General features: G+C 48.5%; 1 protein-coding gene across 10 annotated transcripts in view; it reads left to right on the top strand.

The window, feature by feature from the left end:
* The window catches only part of ARSG (arylsulfatase G), a 118082-nt gene that overhangs the window by 29042 nt on the left and 69280 nt on the right, over positions 1-19760 (top strand). For 3 of the 10 annotated variants that reach the window (XM_057536960.1, XM_007185565.3, XM_007185566.3), the window contains exon 2: positions 16277-16948. In XM_057536960.1, coding sequence (XP_057392943.1) covers positions 16731-16948 — 218 coding nt within the window. In that variant the 5' untranslated portion in view covers positions 16277-16730. Of the gene's footprint in view, positions 1-122; positions 222-6954; positions 7009-7693; positions 7832-11321; positions 11502-11901; positions 12185-15923; positions 15945-16276; positions 16949-19760 lie in introns of those variants that run through there. The other 7 variants (XM_007185568.3, XM_057536959.1, XM_057536958.1 and 4 more) reach the window with 7 other exon arrangements.

Below are 19760 nucleotides of genomic sequence, written 5' to 3'. Positions count from 1 at the left end.
AGGAGGGGGCCGGCCCGGCGTGCGCGCGCCGGCCCACGTGGACGAGGCCGTGCCGGGCCCGCGCCCGCCCGGGGCCCGGGCCGGGGGTCACGGAAGGTAACGGCCTCTCCGTGCCAGACCCCAGACCGGCCGTGGGGTCCCGCGGGGCCGCCCCCCACCCGCACCGGCCCCGCGCATCCTGGCGCGCCTGGCCCGACCGGACCCCGGCGCTCGGCCGCACTGTAAGCGGGGCGCGCCGGCACCCACTCTGCGGACACGTCCGGCCGGACGTGCGGGGTCCCCGGGCCGCCTCCCTTCCCGCCGGCCCCGCCCGCGCCCGGAGGGCTTGGGCTCCCGGCTGCGGCGGCTCTGCGCCCGCCCCGGGCAGAACAGGTTCCTTCCAGTTCGGGTGTGAGCTGCGCGCGCAGCGCCGCGGACCCCGAGTTCCTCCTCTCGTGCCCGCTTCCCCCGATTTCGTCAACTCGCGCACCCCAGCGGTTCCCCTTGGGAGGGGGCGTGTGGGCCCTAGGAAGCTCGCGGCCGGCTGCCACGGGCGCTTTGCTTTCCCCCCTTTGCTGCAGAAGCGACAGCATCGCGTTGCGCGCGAGGGATGTGGGCGAGCAGCCGGGCTGAGTCAGCATCCCCGGCCCGGGGCGCGCGCGCATCCTCCCCGCCAAGCGGGAGGCGACGTCCACACAGGTGCCAGGCTGCAGAACTCGCGGGGAGCTCCGGTGGGCGAGGGACCCGGACGTCGAGGGGGTGCGTGCCCCTCGTCCCGGAGTCCCGGACCCCAGGGTCACAGGGGGCTCAGCAGATTATGCTCGGGAACCTCAGTAAGGAGCTCGTCACGGGGACAAAGCCGTGTGTCGGGTCCCAGGCGTTTCGGAGCCCGCGGGGGCACAGACTCGGTGGCCTGGTGTCCACCTCACGTCCCCGGGGCCTCTTTGAGAACTGCTCGGAAGCAGAAAGCCTTATTCTCCGCGTCCCCCTGCCGACTCTGACACCAGCCGCTCCCTGCGTTGGGTTTGGAGAATGTGCTTCTGATGTGAGAAACTCGGGAGAGCCTACTTTGGGGGTGCGTGTACGGAGGGTCGCCACCGGGAGGAGTCGGCGGTCTGAATCATAATAAAAAGCCCTTTGCGGTCGCTGCCTGATTTCTCCCGTGATTTTGGCATCGGCTCTACTGGGTTAAGTGCCATTTTGTGCTGTTAACAAGCTCTGGCGTGGGTTAGGGGAGCAGGTGTGTTGGCGCAGAGTGCCTGCTTACGACCGGGACGGTACAGCTGGGGGCCACTGATGAGCTTTGCAACCTTGCCCGAGAAACCTAACCTCCTGGAGCATGAATTTCCAAATCTCTAAAATGGGGACAATCATGGTATTCCCAGAATCAAAGGATTTAATTGATGATGCCGGTGAAGGACGGATCACAGCGACTGGCGTTGTGTATGGTACGCCCTGACTAGCCAGTAGCTCTTATTGTTACTGCTGTTTGTGGCTTTCCAAGTCCAACAGCTGACTGCAGCACACATCCTGCACGCGGTCCTTTTTCGAGCTGTTCTTCCAGGACTCCACACGTAATGAAATTTAGAATGTGACTTTAACCACCGGCATGAAAGCACTTAATGCTAAAATAGGAATGCCTGTAAATATAATCTTCCATGTTTAGGATCTTACAGTGCCTTGGGACCTGTCCCTGCTCTGAGTGTGGAAATGTCATATTTAACATGACACAGCACATTACTGTATTGAGATCTGCTTAGGAACCTAGGTGTGCAGTCCATTAATTATAGCTGAGTGACTCCAAGCAAGTCACCAAAGATCTTGGTGCTTCAGCTTCTTGGTTTTAAAAATTAGACAGATAATGCAGAAAGCCCTAGGGGTGAATGAACGTTTGGGAAAGTCGCATCTGAGTGTTTGACCAGGTGAGATGAGTAGCTGTTGGAGGAGCATGGCTGTAGTGATAATAACAATAATAATGTGATGCTATTTTATTCATATTAATTGTACCTATTAGTATTTTTTTTTTTTGCATTTTTGCTTTGTTCCCTGTATTAGGTGCCGTTCATGTGGTCTAATTTTAAGCCCATCAGCAACCTTCTACAGTTGACACTCATCTCCATTTTACAGATGAGAAAAGTTGAGGCACAGAGCACGGAAGGGATTTTCCCCAAGGTTCAGACACACTGGCTCTTTTTGCAACTGAGAGCTCTTCCAAGTATGACATTTGCCACCTGCGTTTGGATCACAGCAAGCTGTGTGGAAACCCAGCCTCTGTCCAGTCTCGCCAGCCACAAAGCAGTGACATTTGTCCACCGTGGTTAGAGGCTGGCTTCACCTTGTTCCCTGAATCCTAGTGAGACCAAGTGTGAAAACCCCTGTTTTTCTCTCTCTTCAAGGGAAAGCAAAGGAGGGAAAGCACGGCATTACCATGCTAATCAATTACCTCCCCCCCACCCCCCAAAAAAAGAAAAACAAAACTAACTCTGTTTAGTTCTAAATACGAACAAAAGGACCTTTACAATCTAGAGTACAGAACCAGAAGAATCAGGAAATTAAGTTCAGGGTTCAGCTCCCCTCTTAGCCTCTTCTGTTGTGTCTGTCGCAACCCAAGTGGCGGCAGAGCCCCTAGGGCCCTTCGTTTACAGGGGGCAAGGCTATAATGATGCCTTTAGAAAGTCCCACAACATCTCTGGAAATGCGTTGGCTCCCGAGAACTGTCCCCACTGCTGTCTCTTTTCTAGCCCTCCTGTTTTGGCTCATTTGCATGAGAACAGATTCCTTTGTGCAAACTTGGCCTGCCTGGTCTCTGTGGACGTTCTGAGTCCTTCTAGTCCTCATGTTGGGTTGCTAGGCAGATATGACCCTGGCTTGCAAATAAGCTCCCTGCATTTACCAGCCCGTGAGAACTTCAACTTGGGGTAAGTAGGCTGAAAGGCATCTTGTCTGGAGCTCAGGGAAGTATAAGCCTGCTTTTAAGGGCTGGGTCTTCAGAGCAGCCAAGGAAGAGCGGGAGCCCTGGAGGGGCTTGTAGGGAGGCCTGGACGGCCTGCCCACCTGCCCACTCTCCTCCTTCCCTGTCTGCACCGCGTGCCTGTCTTACCATGAGTATTCGATGAACTCAAACTCCTGCTTTAAAACTTTAATATCTGCTTCTCCGGACAGCACAGAACTTCACAGACTTTTCCCTCTAGGAATCCTGACTTTCGAGGCGGAGGTGCTGGGTTTATCTTGAGGTTTATAGGATTTCCCCCAACCCTGACATTTGATGGTTTGAGGGAAGGCAGGGCCCTTCAAACAGAAATGCATGTTTTGGGGAGAATTTGAAGATTTCCCAAGGGGAAAATCTGTTCTGAGGCACAGTTTTGGGGGAATCACTTTTCAGAACATCAGCTCTTTCTTGAAGCTGATTTGTCTGAGAACCCACCATGGGGCAGGCCCGCTGTTGCTTTATTCCTGCCTGGTGGGCCTTCTCTTGCTTAGCCAGAGCCAAGATCTCACTAGGGTGCCCTGCTCTAGCTGTAAACACCTCTGGGGGGAAGATCAAAATATTATGTCAGGGAAAGCTCCTTTCTTCAAGTCAATATGTCCCATCTCCCAAGTGCATCTTGTTAAAGATGCATTTCCAAGAAAGTTACCTTGTGCTTAATAATAATTTGTCAAAATTTATAATATATGTTGTTTGATTATAAACGATTACTTACAGTAGTAATGATAGTGGCTCGATCCAGAAGGGATTTTTTTTTTTTTACACTTGGAGCAAAGCATAAGCAATTAAATTTCAATTTCTACACAAAGTCTGTGTTCCAGAAAAGTAGGATAAGGTAATTCAGTACTTCTGAACATAAAGTTCTAGTATATTGAGATAGAATGGAAATACAGTTTTGAAAAAAAGAGAGAAATGATAGAAAATTTCCAACCTAATGAGAACTCTTCTCAAGTAATTTTTGAATGAATGATGGTGAGAATTCCCTGACGGTCCGGTGGTTAGGACTCGGCGCTTTCACTGCTGGGGCCTGGATTCAATCCCTTGGATTGGGGAACTAATGCCTTGGTCGGGGAACTAAGATCCTGCGATTGCGCTGGTGTTTATAGGACAATGGATACATTGAAAAGCGTGGTTTAATAGTTTTGTTATAAAAGTCAACATTTATGGATACAATTGAAGTGATAACTTTTGCAGCTATTTAGAATTGGGATGAAACAATGAAGGTAACTTAACACTGTGAGGGTTTTACCGGCTGAATGTTTGTGCCCCTCACCATTCAGATGTTGAAGCCCCGCCCCCTCCCCTCCCCCCTCCCTCTTGCAATGTGACAGTATCTGGAGGTGGGGCCTTTGCAAGGAATTAGGGTTAGATTAGGTCATGAGGGTGGGGCCCATATGATGGAATTCTTGCCCTTATAAGAAGAGGAAGAGAGAGAAATATGTCTGTCTCTCTGTGTCTCTCTCTGTGAGCACACACTGAGGAAAGGCCGTGTGAAGGTGCAGCGAGAAGACAGCCATCTCCAAGCCAGGAAGGGAGCCCTCACTAGCACCTGACCATGCCGGCACCCTGATCTCAGACTTCTGGCCACCAGAACCAGGAGAAAATACATTCCTGTTTTTTAAGCCACCCAGTCTATGGTATTTTGCTATGGCAGCTTGAGTGAATACAGAAGGGGTTTTTTGTTTTTCCAGATTCTTTTAGAGGATACCCAAGCAGAAACATCTGCAGGCCAATGAGGAGGATCGATATTAGTACGAGGACAAGAAAGATGTGGTTTCCTGCCCTCCCGGATAAGTTCTCCCTGGAGAGAGAAAACAAACCCAGGAGTCACCGTAGCGGGCTGTGAAAGGCAAGGGAGGGGGCTGTGTCATTGAGAGGTCTGGTGGAAGATGCTGTAAATGGTAAGGTGCACGTGAACATGGACTCCAAGGCCCGACTGGAACCCCAGGTCTGCCCTGGTAGCTGTGTCACCTTTGGGCGAATTAACCTCTCTCTACCTCAGTCTGCTCATCCGTGAAAGGGGGATGGTAATAATAATAATACCTCCCTCAGAGGGTAGTTGTGTGGGGAGCTTAGTGCTGTGTTGCTAGGTTAACTGAATTAACCTGTGTAAGGGGCTGGGGGCGTTGAGGAAGATGGAGCTCAGTGGGCCTAGAACGGGTAGGAAAGATCTTGCAAGCACTGGCAAGGCGGAGGGGTGAAGGGTGAAGAGAATGAGAGGAAGGTGGTAGTGGGGGGGAGAACATGCTGGATTTGGGGACAGGGAGGTCACATCCCCACCCAGGGTAGCAGGGGCCTCTGGTGATCTGAATTCTCTCACGTCTGGTTACCATTCTGGGCAGTGTTGATGTCTCACTGTGTGCATTGCATTCACTCTGGAGTCACTTTTACTTGGATGTCAGCACTGGTATTTGTCCTTTTTTGTCCTCATTGTTTACTGCTCCTGTAGTTTTGTCATCTTCTCGCTGCTTATAAAGAAGAAAAGTGAGAGAACAATGGCCTTGAGGAGGCCTCTATAAATGATCTCAAGCCTGTTGCAAAAGTCCTAAAAACAGAACAAAACAAAAATTAAAATTCTCGGAACCAAGTAATTTTAATCGCATTGCTTTCAGGAACAAATACATGTCATGTTAGACTCTGATGGCACGGTTGTGAGTCATGAAGTTTTGGAAAGTGCTGGGTGTGGGACCACTGGGTTTTGTCCCCACCAAATCAGGCTTCCTTTGGATAATTGTTGAAGTCCCACCCATCATGTTCCTCAAAGTCCAAGGAATGAAAACCTGCTCTCCTGCTATGTTTCTCGCCTAAAGGGAGATGCTGGCTTTCCCCATCTTGTCTAAACATGCACAGCCTGTCTGGCTGCTCCCGGGAACAGGACACACTGTTAAGCTTCTATTTTAACCCTGTCGGAGCAGTGCGTCCGTGCATTTCCAGGCGGCTAGCGGGATGGGGCAAAGAAGCCAGACGGGTGCTCCAGGACTGTGTTAGGGGGTTGAGGCAAGGAGGGACCCCGCCCTGCCGTGGTCGGCGGAGGGCTCTGGCCTCTGTGTTGAGCTCAGATGCTTAGTAGGGATCCGGGGCGGGGCTGGGTACAGGGAACACCCATCCGTCCTTCCATCCCACGTCCTTCGCTCCTCTGTCCGGACAGCCTCTGCTCGTACAGCCCACTCATGCGCACTGGCGAGTGCAGTAGTTTCCCAGGCCACAAAGCCACACCTCGGAGGATGTGGTCCATACTCTCAAAGTGTTTACTCTCTAGTTTAGGAGAGAGGACACATATGTGATTATCGCCTAAAGCAGCACCTCAGCAAGGGCGCTTTTGCAAGTGAGAGTCTCAGAGGCAGGGGAACTGAGAAAGGTCATCTGAATTTAGGGAAGTGATGAGATGGAGCTGGGTTTTCAGGGTGGAATGGAGGCTCGGCCGTAGTGGTTCAGGTCAGATGCACTCATTTGGCAAATATGGGTTGAACACTTCCTGGGTTGGGTAACCGGATTATGCAGTGTGTGAAACAGATAGGCATCCCTGCCCTCATGGAATTCACATCTTAGAGTTGTGGTGTTTTCTTGTTGGAGCAGTTAGCTCAGTGTCATGGACAGATAATCCTTTTGGATGTTTCTGATATTAAAATGTAATTCCCGCTTTCTTTTTTTAAAAAATTTTATGGGAGTATAGTTGATTTACAATGTTGTGTTAGTTTCAGATGTACAGCAAAGTGAATCTGTTATACATATACATATATGTGTTCTTTTTCAGATTCTTTTCCCATATAGGCCATTACAGAGTATTGAGTAGAGTTCCCTGTGCTGTACAGTAGGTCCTTATTAGTTATCTGTTTTATATATAGTAGTGTGTATATGTCAATCCCAATCTCCCAATTTATCCCTTCCCCTGTTACCCTGGTAACCATAAGTTTGTTTTCTACATGTGTGACTCTATTTCTGTGTTATAGGTAAGTTCATTTGTACCCTTTTTTTTTTTTAGATTCCACATATAAGCGATATCATGTGGTATTTGTCTTTCTCTGTCTGGCTTACTTCACACGGTAAGACAATCTCTAGGTCCATCCATGTGGCTGCAAATGGTATTACGTAATTCCCACTTTCAATTGGCATCATCAGCAAAGGACAATTTCCCTCACAGCCCCTCTGACATCTTGACCTCGTACTGTTACGTTGTCCAAAACCAGATTTGCTGGTAGGCAGTGTACTCCAAGGACCATGCTAGGTGTCACCAGAGTCTGCCCGGGACAGAAGGACCCAGCTCAGGTTTTCCCAAAACAGCACCGACAACCGTGGGATTGTGTGACCAGGAACTATAGTTTGGAGCTTTGGAAATGCAAATCAGGATGACTCTTCACTTTCCCTTTGGCCTTGTTGTAACCATAGTGTTTGTATCTTTTACCTTTTCTGGGTTCAGAATCCAACAGCCAAGAATGCTGACAGACAGTTAGACAAAGAGTCAGCCAATAGCTGCAGGGAGTCTGGTTTCACCGTCTATACTCGGAATAGTTTTGCTTAATATTAATTGTCGTAACACTTTGGCTTTGCATGGTACTTTTTCAGAGTATTCTCATGTTTGTTATCTCTTTATCCTCAAGCCATTTGAGAGAGGGGAGAATAATAGTCCACATCTCTGAGCGCTTATTGGGAGCAGGCACTCGTGTTGGGTTATTTCATCCTCATGTTGGGTTTGGGGTGGAGGAACTCTTCTATGGCTCTGTTTTTCAGGTAAGTGGGGAAACAGAGGCCCAGAGAAATTCCATAACCTATCCAAAGCCACAGAGCTAGGAAATGACTCTTCTGGATCCTGGACACATATTCTTCTGCAGACAGGCCATCACATCCCCAAAGCCAATTCTCCAAAAGGTAGATTTGCCAAGTAACTACTTCACTTAATTGAGCTTTTTTTTTTTTTTTTTGGCCAGACCACATGGCTTGCGGGATCTTAGTTCCCCGACTAGGGATCGAACCCCGGCCCATGGCAGTGAGAGCACAGAGTCCTAACCACTGGACCGCTGGACTGCCAGGGAATTCCCTGAATTAAGCATTTTTTTCCCCCAAGTTTTGGTCTTGTCCTTACTTCTGCCCCTGCTTCAGCCTCAGAGGTTCTCAGATAAAACTTAGCTCGGGGACTTCCCTGGTGGCGCGGTGGTTAAGAATCCACCCGCCAGTGCAAGGGACACAGGTTCGAGCCCTGGTCCGGGAAGATCCCACATGCAGCGGAGCAACTAAGCCCGTGCGCCACAACTGCTGAGCCCGCGTGCCACAACTACTGAAGCCCACGTGCCTAGAGCCCGTGCTCCACAACAAGAGAAGCCACCACAATGAGAAGCCCGCACACCGCCAAGAAGAGTAGCCCCCGCTCGCCGCAACTAGAGAAAGCCCGCATGCAGCAATGAAGACCCAACGCAGCAAACATAAACAAACAAACAAATAAATTTATTAAAAAAAAACCCAAACTTAGCTCAAATCTCTCTTAGCAGGCTTGGGCTGCCGTACCAAAATACCACAGACTGGGGGCTTACACACAGAACTTTGTTTCTCACAGTTCTGGAGGCTGGGAAGTCTAAGACCAAGATGCCGGCTGATTTGGTTCTTGGGGAGGACTCTCTTCCCGGCTTTCTCACAGCTGCCTACTTGCTGTGCCTCCCACAGTGTGGGAGAGAGAGAGAGAAAAAGCTCTCCCCTGTCTCTTTAAATAAGGGCACTAATCCCATCATGAGGGCTCCCCCCTCAGTGACCTCCTCTAACCCTCATTGTCTCCCAAAGGCCCATCTCCAAATACTATCCTATTGAGGGGTAAGCCTCCAACATAGGAATTTTGAAAGGACACCCGCATCCAATCCATAATGGAATCTAACATATTTCATTGTAGAGGTGCAACAGATCTGTGGAAAGGATACATCTGCAAAAATAGAAAAGACAGTAGGCAGCATTTAAGAGAAAGTTTTCCCTCTTCTCATGCAAAAATGACACAGGAAAAAATGAAGCTTTGACACATGAACCCCAATCAGTCTTCTTTTTCTTTTTTTACAAATTTATTTATTTATTTATTTATGGCTGTGTTGGGTCTTCGTTGCTGTGCGCGGGCTTTCTCTAGTTGCAGTGAGCAGGGGCTACTCTTCGTTGTGGTGCGCGGGCTTCTCACTGCGGTGGCTTCTCTTGTTAACAGAGCACCAGCTCTAGGCACGCGGGCTTCAGTAGTTGTGGCTCACGGGCTCAGTAGCTGTGGTGCACGGGCTTAGTTGCTCTGCGGCATGTGGGATCTTCCCGTATCAGGGCTTGAACCCGTGTCCCCTGCATTGGCAGGTGGATTCTTAACCACTGCGCCACCAGAGAAGCCCCAATCGGATTTTTGATGATACTAACAAATGATTGTTTATTTTAAAAATGGGGGCTTTACTAGAATTGCAATTATACTCTATTTTATTTTTTAATTTTTGAATGTTTTTTAAAGCCTTTATTGAATTTGTTACAATATTGCTTCTGCTTTTTTATGTCTTGGTTTTTTGGTCGCGAGGCATATGGGATCTTAGCTTCCCGACCAGGGATCGAACCTGCACCCCCTGCATTGGAAGGCGAAGTCTTACCCACTGGACTGCCAGGGAAGTCCCTGTGATTATATTTTAAAATAATTCTTATAATTTAGAGAGCCACATAGAAATGTTTGTTGATGAAGTTGTATGATATCTGAGATTTGTTTCCAAATAATCCAGTATAAGGGGAGGATAAGGGAAAGACAAGTAGGAGGGGAGACGGGTAAAACTAGACTGGCTCTGTGTTGATAACTGTTGAATCTAGATGTTGGGTAGGTATGTGTGAGTTTCTCAACTTCCGTATTTTGACAACTTTCATAACAAAAAGTTTAATAAGTAATAATAAACACTGCTTTGTAAAAAGTCCTTAAATATTTGGCAAACAGGCTTTAAGGGAGTGGATTTCAGGTAATTGACTGTAAGCCCTTTTCATTGGATCCCAACCCTCATGATTTTTCTTCTCAAGTGGAGGATGGAGTTTTATAGGAAGGATGTTATTCAGAGGCCCATCTACTCTCTCTGTTTTTCTGACCTGTGTTCAAGGACCCAGATATAATTTCTGCAGGGCTACTGAGTTTTAGATGCGTGGTGTGATGTCACCTCTGCTCTCCCAAGTTGGCTCCTGCCACATGGCTTCCTTCTGGGACAGTCCCAATAAGTGGTTCCAGCCTAAAGCCAGGCAGGATGTCATCTGTCCCTGTGGATGAGTTTCCTGGCATCCCTGGGGTCACAGAGGTTGATATTCCCAACAGGGTGTGGCTATAGGTATTCAAGCTTAAAATTTTTTTTTTAATTATCTAAGTGGAATTGCTCTCCCAGTTTGGATGGAGGTATTCTAAGATTTCTTTTGCTCCAGTTAGAAGATAAATGAGTCGGGGGATGTAACGTACAACAAGATGACTATAGTGAACCTGCCGTGTGGAATATTTGCAAGTTGTTAGGAGAGTAGATTCTCAAAGTTCTCACTACAGGAAAAAAGCATTTGTTTTTCTTCTCTGTCTCTCTCTCTCTCTCTGTCTCTCATTTTCTTGTATCTATATGAGATGATGGATGGTAACTAAATTTACTGTGGTCATCATTTCACAATACATGTATGTCAAGTCATTATGCTGCATGCGTTAGACTTACACAGTGCTGTACGTCAAAGATATCTCAATAAAATGAAAAGAAATAAAGATGACAGAAAAAAGATTTCCTTACCATCCTCTGTTGAGCTAAGACTGAGGCCCCGCACATATGCTCTAAGAAATCTTTCCGAGTTGGGCCAGCCCCAAACTGACATGTTGGGGTCTAGAGGCAAAGGGAAGGGGCCTTGAGGATGTTTAGTACACATAGACGTTAAATGACCATCTGATGTTGGCCACCAAGGTAACTGGATTCTCCTCTGCCCTTGGGCTTGGATGAGGGCGAGGCAAAATTGAAGGAGGTGCTCACCGTCAGGGCTGCGCTTACACGGTCAGGGCACCTGAGCTGGAGCACCACCTCCTTAAGTTCTGCGCCCTGGGCACTTGGCTTGCCTCACCTGGACTCACCTGGGCTCACCTGGGCTCACCTGGACTGCGGCAGTGGACTCCTAATCTCCCAGTAGAGCAGCCAGAGGGATCCTGTTACGCTGAGTCGGAGCTTGCTGCCCTTGCTCAAATCCTCTGGCTCCGGGGAGGCTGTCTTCCTCCCGATTCCAGCTAATCCGCGCCCTTCCTCACTCCGAGGCTGCTCCTGCGGCTTCTCGGCTGCCCTCACGTGCCCCAGCCCTGCGCCCTGCTGGGCTCTCTGCCCGCGGCGTCCCTTCCCTTCCCGACTGAACCTCCCAGCGGTGCAAAGCTTCCTCCCCTTCTCTCCTGGATCCACCTAGAAAGACCACCTTCTCAGTGAGGCAGTCCCTGCCCTTCTTCTTTAACTCGCACCTGCTCACCGGCTCGCTCTCCCCAATCCCCCTCCTGTGGTGGTTTGCTCCCTGATGCGTTTCCTGGGTCCATGTCTTCCCCTCCTCCCCCCAGCAGGTAAGTGGCAGGAGGGCAGTGGGTTCTGTGTGTTATTCACCGCTGAACGCACAGCGCCCAGATGGAGACCTGTGCCTCGGTCCCCGTTCGCTGGGTGGATGACTGAAGGCACGGGGTTGGAGGGGGGGATCATTTCCGACAGACGTGGGCAGCTGGTGCCCTGGGACCCCCGCGTGACTCCTGGCTGCAGCCAGCGCCCCCAGTGACCGTGGTCCGACTGGGCGGGTGAAACCACAGAGCTCTGCAGCCGGAGCTCACACTCCCTCTGCGCCTCTGTCTTTCTTGGCCTCAGCTCATCCGAAGCTTTGTCTTTGGAAAACCAACAGAGCCCTCTGCCAGAAAGGTCTGCCCGACTGTCTTGTTGCTTCAGCTGTTTGCAAGGCGCTCTTGCGGGCTGCTTGGCCACAGGGGGCCCACGGGGAGCCAGGGTCAGGTGATGGGCAGCCGGCCCGGGTGTGCAGCCTGCAGAGCACATCTTCGGGGCAGCTCCTGCTTTCCAAGGCTCAGCCCTTCTGGCCCACAGCCCGCCTGTGAGTCGTTTCCGTGACGAGTACCCTTCCCCATCAGCAAGCCCGGAACCCAAAGGGAGGCCCAGCGGCCTTGCTCTACGGCGGGGTTGTGGAAAAGAGCGCAGACCATCGCAAAGCTGATTGGCAACCAGAGCTCCTGAGGACACGGGCAAGGTTGGTGCTCGCGCCCAGCAGAATCCATCCCAGTCAGCTCAGATGGACCTGCCTTGGCGGTGTGTGTGGAGTACCTTCCAGCCCAGTGGAAAGAGGGGTGAAGGCTTTATTTGTCAAACGCTCCCCCTTCTTCCTAAGCCCCCAGGAGTGCTCCTTGCCTGTGTCCACTCTCCCTTCTTTTATTTATTTGGCTGCGTCGGGTCTTAGTTGCAGCGCGCGGGCTCTCTAGTTGTGGCACGTGGGCCTAGTTGCCCCACGGCATGTGGGATCTTAGTTCCCCGACCAGGGATCGAACCCGTGTCCCCTGCATTGGAAGGCAGATTCTTAACCACTGGACCCCCAGGGAAGTCCCCACTCTCCCTTCTGAGATGGGGAGTGTGATGTGTAAAGAAAGTTTGGGAAAGTAACCTCAGATAAGACACTGAGCCCATAGTCCTTAAAAAAAGATCTTTAAAAAAGATCTTGGATCTTTTAAAAAAAAAAAAAGCACAACGACCCAGCTTTATTAAAGAAGGATTGACAAATAAAAATTACATACAACGTGATGTTTTGATATACATTTACATTATAAAATGATGACCACAATCAATCTAATTTAACACATCCGTCACCTCACATAGTTACCTTATAAATTTTTTTGGTGGTGGAAACATTGAAGATCTACTTTCTTTGCAAAATTTCAACTATGTAATACAGTTTTACGAACTCTAGTCACCATGCTATACATTAGATCCAGTCACCATGCTATACATTAGATCCCCAGAAGTGATTGATTCTTTTTTTTTTTTAATATTTATTTATTTATTTGGCTGTGTCGGGTCTTAGTTGCAGCACGTGGCATCCTCGTTGCCCCGTGTGAGGTATTTGTTGCGGCATGCGGTATCTTTAGTTGTGGCATGCGAACTCCTAGCTGTGGCAGGCATCTAGTTCCCTGACCAGGGATCGAACCTGGGCCCCTTGTGTTGGAAGCGTAGTCTTAGCCACTGGACGGCCAGGGAAGTCCCAGAAGTGATTGATTCTATGTAACTGTTTGTTTGTACTTTGACAAACTCCCTTCCACCTCCCCCACCCCCCAGCCCCTGGCAACCATCATTCTCCTCTCTGCTTTTGTGAGCTCTACTTTTTTAGATTCCACATATAAGTGAGATCATGTGGTGTTTGTCTTTCTGTGCCTGGCTTATTTCACTTCACATAGTATCCGCCAGGTTCATCCAGGTTGTTATGAATGGAGAAGAATCTCCTTCTTTTTTAAGGCCCAGTAATTCCATTATGTGTGTACAATGCACACAGCACATTTTCTTTACCTATTCACCCATTACTGGATACTTGGGCTATTGTGAATACTGCTGCAATAACATGGGGGTGCCAGTAGCTCTTCAAGATATTAATTTCATTTCCTTTGGACATAGACCCAGAAGTGGGATTGCTGGATCATATGGTTGGTCTGTTTTTAATGTGAGGAACCTCCATACTGTTTTCCATAATGTCAGCTTGGATCTTAATCAAGGTCTGTGGCTTGAAGTCCATTCTTTGAATGTCTGACTTGCTTTTTCCCTGTAGTTAAAAACAATAAGTGGGGAAAGGATTAAGTGTCTCCCTGGAGGTGTGGGCGTGAAGGCTAGGGCAATGGTGTACTGGCTAAATTAGCTTATTTCCATGCCATAAAAATTTTAAGTATTAATGATTCTGTTTGAAAACCTCAGAGGAATGTTTTATCCACAGAATTCTTAAGAAAAACAATCTGTTTACTTATGTTCCCACCTTAATTTTAACTTCCTTCTTAAGTGGTTTTTTCTGCCCCCTGGGGCGTTTTGTGTTGGGTCATTCTGCAATGCATTGTGGGTGAAGAATGAGGCCGCTCTGGTGTTCCAAGCTAAGTAGCTTTAGGAAGAAAAGCTCCCTGCCACTGTTGCTCATGGTCAGAAGCCAGTAGAATAAGGCAGGTCAACAAGTGTTTGTTAGGCACCCTGCTTGTGCAAAGCCTCTTTCTTCTAGAAAGGGAGAAGTCTTTGGGGCCTCAAGATCAACAAATACCAGTTGAATCTAATTGAGTTTGAAGTAATAACTTTCCTTTTGGAAAACAGAAGAATTTGCGTTGCTGAACAATTGATTCATTGCCCTCCAGATGACATGACTGTTGACTCGGAATTCCTTTTATTTTGATTAAGTGCATAGCTGCCTATCCTTTTGACTTTATCTGGATCTTCCAGAACTTACATACCTCCAACCACTCCCATCCATCTGGGTTGGCCACTGGGTTGGCTGGCTGGCTTGGTCGGCTGTGCATTCCTTCCTCAAGGGCAGGGATACACAACTGGAAATGGCATCTGTCATAACTAGCCCTACTAGCACCTTTATATATTAGTATTACTGTTATTTTTTGAAGAATGTGACTGTTCATTTATTTATTTATTTATTTATTTATTTATTTATTTATTTGGTTGTGCTGGGTCTTAGTTGTGGCAGGCGGGCTCCTTAGTTGTGGCTGGCGGGCTCCTTAGTTGTGGCGTGTGGGATCTAGATCCCTGACTGGGGATTGAACCCGGGCCCCCTGCATTGGGAGTGCGGAGTCTTAACCACTGCACCACCAGGGAAGTCCCACATCTTTATATATTATAACTTGGTTCTCCTTTAATGGGTTGGGTGTTCCATGGAGGTTTTTAAAATCTGATCCAGAATTTCAAGTCTATGTCTCCTTACTAACCTAGTCAATTTAGGGCTTTTAGGTGAACTAGGGGTAATATGGTTTTATTCTGTGTTTCCATTTGCAACCTGCAGTTGAAAGCATAACCTTCCATTTCTGTCTTTCAAAACTCAACCTGACTTATTGTTTTGTGTTTTTCCGCTGAAGCTGAATCATCTCTAGCTAGGTCTCTAGTTAGGTTAAGTATCAGTTAGGTTAATCACCTCCAGTTACGTTAGTTTTCTTCTCGGACCAGAATCTGGATATTTTTTCCTAAGCATCTTGCTACTCAAAATGTAATCTAAAGGCTATGTTAGAAATACAGACCCCAGGTCCCAGCCTCACCTACTGAATCTACATTTTAATAAAATCTCCAGCTGATTTGTATGTACATCTAAATGTGAGAAGCACCGGTTGAGCATGTTCTTAAGATTTTCTTATTAAAAATTACATTGTCAAGATGTAAAGGGACACATTTCTGTTAAACATTTTTTGGACATTTTTTCCTAACATTTTATTATGAAACATTTCAAACATACAGCAAAATGGAACGAGTTCTACAGTGAGCTCCCTAGACTGTCCACCTAGATTCTACCATTAACTGATTTTTTTTCCTTTCCTTTTCTTCCCAATTAATTTCTATCAAGAATTTTATATAGAGGGACTTCCCTGGTGGTCCAGTGTTTAAGACTCCGAGCTCCCGCCGCAGGGGGCCTGAGTTCAATCCCTGGTCCAGGTACTAAGATCCCTCATGCCACACGGTGTGGCAAAAAAGCAAAAACAAAACCAGACTGCTCCTTTGTTGGGGAATTCCCTGGCGGCCCAGCGGTTAGGACTCAGCACTCTCACTGCCGAGGGCCCAGGTTCAATCCCTGGCCGGGGAACTAAGGTGCGGCCAAAAAGAAAAAAAAAAAGAATTTTATATAGAAATGCTAGTTTACAGCATGACTGTTAGAAAGAATCATGTCTTGGTAATAAGGTAATAAGGGTCTCACCCTTTCTTCTAGAATCCTTGATGGTTTTGACAAGGTCGCACTCAGTTTGGGAATTTCTTGTGAATCAGAGAAGCACAGTGAGGTAGGAGTCAGGGACCAGGGGGATTTTACAGAGTGCGGTGCTGGTCCTTGCCCCTCTGTCCGGAACACGGGGCCTCAGAATGTTCTCCTCTATACGGTGAGCGGGTTATGAGAGATCATCTCTACTGTTGCTTCCAACCCTGTAATTATAAGTCTATTGCAAATATCAGCATCACTGTTTCTCAGGTGGAGAAAGCAATGAACCTGTTCAGTAGTCGAATAAGAAGGAAAACATCTGTCGGCCTGGAAAAGTGATTATTTCCTAAGCTACTGAGTAAAACACAGCTGCGCTGGCAGTTTTAACTGTTTTCTCGTCAATTTCTGTTCTTTCAGGAAACCTTACAGACACACGAAGCCTTCAACCATCTGGAACTCAGAAATTCGACTGGGACTGACTGTGGCTTCTAGACCATCCAGGTGTTCTGCAGATGTGAAAATTTATCCCGCACTCGCCAGCTGGAGCCCCGAATGGATGCAAGGCTTGTGCTCCGGCTCTCACATCTCTGAGCACAGAGGGGTCATTTCCTAAGTGGCCAAAGAGCAGTTGTTGACACTGAGGTCTGATTGCTGCACACGACCCGTCACCTTATGGGGCTGGGCTGGAGAAAGTCAAGTTCAGGGTTGTGCGTTTCCCGACTCTCTTGAATCACGATTCCAGACGGGGGCCTCATTTCTGTAGCGCCCACCATCCCTGTGGGCATCACCACCACCACCGTCACCGCCAGCAGCTTCTTGCCAACTCCACCACTGCACCACTCCACACAGCTGGAATCCTCCCCTGATCGCCATGGCCTGGCCTTTCCTAAAGGTTTTGTTGGTGGGGGTGAGTTTCCTGGGATGTCTTTATCCTCTCGTGGATTTTAGCTTCAGTGGGGAAACAAGAGACCAGAAACCGAATTTCGTGATCATTTTGGCAGATGACATGGGGTGGGGTGACCTGGGAGCAAACTGGGCAGAAACGAAGGACACTGCCAACCTTGATAAGATGGCTGCAGAAGGAATGAGGTGAGTCCTGAGATGCCAGGAGATGCCAAGCCAGCATCTCTTTGGATATTTTATCCTGACTCTTTTGCGGGGAGGGGGCCACATAAAGCACTTAAAGAGCAATTGATGGGTCCATGTTGATTTAATTAATTGATTGATGGATTTGGTTTGAAGCCAGTACAGCATCATGAAGGAATCCATCCATCCATCCATCCATCTGTCCATACGATAACTGTTCTTTATTTGGCCACGCTGCACGGCTTGTTGGGATCTTAGTTCCCTGATCAGGGATCGAACCTGGGGCCCCGGCAATGAGAGCACTGAGTCCTAACTGCTGGACTGCCCGGGAATTCTGATAACACTTGTTCTGTGTGTGTCTGTCTGTGTGTGTGTGTGTGTATTAGGAGCTGGGAACACAAAGGTGAACAAATAACAATCCTTGCCCTCAAGCTCTCATAGTGGAGACAGGTTGAAAGGAAAGTACAGATTACAATCTAGTCCGAGAGGCTGCATCAGGAATTTTTGGAGTCTGTGGGGAGGGTGTGGACCCCAGCCTGGGGGTTTAAGGGAGAAGGTGCCCTTGAAGAGTGACTGAAAGTCAGCGGGGCACATGAAGGCCAAAGGACTTTCTTATCTGTGAGCGGACAGGACTTACTGGTCCATTTAAGGCGCACTTAAAGCTAAGGGACCACAAAAGGGGAGGAGGTGTATATCTGAACTGATCGAAGTTTTATGAATATTTTAGATCGGTTTTCTTCTTGGGCTGACGTTGATCTGACTGGCCCGCTCAGATCCCACCTGCCTGGGTTAAACCCCTCCTGTTGGCTCCGTGGGAATCATCCCAACCGGCTGGTTAGGACAACACATGGGGTGTCTCTGGAGTTTCAGCCACTTTCATCCTTAAGCCGGGAGCTTTCCCCTGAGATAGGGACCCTTGGTGTCCCTGCGTCTGGTCTCACCCTCTCCAATCCGTCCTCACCTCAGCCAAGGTGAACTTTCTAGAAACACTCCTCTGCTTCCAATCCTTCAAAGGCATTTGGTGACCCTAAGAATAAAATCCAAACTCCGAAGAGCAGTGTACAAGCCCGGCCCATCCTCTGCACTGGTCCTCTGCACGGCCCCTCCTGTCCAGTGGCGTCTTCAGCTGTTGCCTCCCTCTGTTTGGGCCTCACCTATGTGATTAGTTCTTCTTCTTCTTCTTTTTTTTTTAATTTAATTTTTATTTTATATTAGAGTATAGTTGATTTACAATGTGGTGTTAGTTTCAGGTGTGCAGCAAAGTGATTCAGTTATACATACACATATACCCATTCTTTTTTTTTTTTTTTTTTTTTTACTTTTTAAAAAAAATTTATTTATTTATTTATTTTTGGCTGTGTTGGGTCTTCGTTTCTGTGCGAGGGCTTTCTCTAGTTGCGGCAAGCGGGGGCCACTCTTCATCGCGGTGCGTGGGCCTCTCACTATCGCGGCCTCTCTTGTTGCGGAGCACAGGCTCCAGACGCGCAGGCTCAGTAGTTGTGGCTCACGGGCCTAGTTGCTCCGCGGCATGTGGGATCTTCCCAGACCAGGGCTCGAACCCGTGTCCAGGCAGATTCTCAACCACTGTGCCACCAGGGAAGCCCCTACCCATTCTTTTTCAGATTCTTTTCCTACACAGGTTATTACAGAATATTGAGCAGAGCTCCCTGTGCTGTACAGTAGGTCCTTGTTGGTTATCTATTGCATTGATACATATAGTGATTAGTTCTTCTTGATGCACTTTCCACTACTCCTGTTTTAGTTTCTACTCACCATCTGGTTCCTGACTCCACATGAGGTCCTCAGGAACCCTTTCTTGGATGCCTCAGGTGTACCTTGGCTGCTCTCCATGGTGACTGCTTAGCCACTTGTGTTGGGTTCAACAGCGTCACCCCCAAATTCATGTCTACGCAGAGCCTCAGAACGTGACCTTATTTGGAAATAGGGTCCTTGCAAATGTCATTAGTTACAGACCTCTGTGATACCCTACTTGATTTAGAGTGGTCCTAAATCCAACGACCGGAGTCCTTGTAAGACGAGGAGGGGACACAGAGGGACGTGCAGCAGAGAAGGTGGCGTGAAGGGGGGCAGAGGGTGGGGTGGTGTACCTACACGCCAAAGTCGCCGCCAGAAGCTGGCGGGAGGCCTGGGCGGACTCTCCCTCTGAGCCTCCAGACGGAGCCGACCCTGCTGCCCTCTTGACTTCAGACTTCTCGCCTCCTGCATCGTGAGAGGATACGTTTCTATCACTGTAAGCCACCCAGTTTGTGGTGATTTGTTATGGCAGCCACGGGAGATTATACACTGCCCTTCTAGCTCTGGGCTTCAGGAAGAAAAACGCCTTGTCTCTTCTTCCACCCTTGTTTTCCTAGCACGGTGCCCGGCACCTAGTAGGCTATTCAGAAGTATTTGTTCGCCAGTAAATGGGCTTCAGGAGTCCAGGGTGCTTTGAAATGTCACCCCAAATTTTGCATGTCAGATTTTTTTTTTCTCCCTCCCTAGGGTTGAGCTTTAGCGCAGAGCATTTAACAGATCCTCAAGGGGAACTGGGTTGCCAAGTGCTTAAGAACTTCTGCTTTTCGTGTCGAGTGGGTTTGTGGGGAAATATCTGGCCCATTATTTAAACCGCGATTTGTGGGCCTCGGGATTCTTCTTATGAGCTGTCCCCACCTGCACGCTCTCAGCTGAGCGGAAAGGGCATCTCGGGGACCAGAGCAAACACAGTTGGGTGGGCTCTGCTACTTCTTCCTCCCTTGGATGAAAATATTCTCTCCATCGGAGCCTTGTGACTGTGGCCAGGCAGACAGCCCTCTGG

The sequence above is a fragment of the Balaenoptera acutorostrata genome, chromosome 20 (genome assembly GCF_949987535.1).
Source record: "Balaenoptera acutorostrata chromosome 20, mBalAcu1.1, whole genome shotgun sequence".
Lineage (NCBI taxonomy): Eukaryota > Metazoa > Chordata > Mammalia > Artiodactyla > Balaenopteridae > Balaenoptera > Balaenoptera acutorostrata.
The sequence above is the reverse complement of the archived record's forward strand: the minus strand, read 5'-3'. Positions and strand labels throughout refer to the sequence as shown.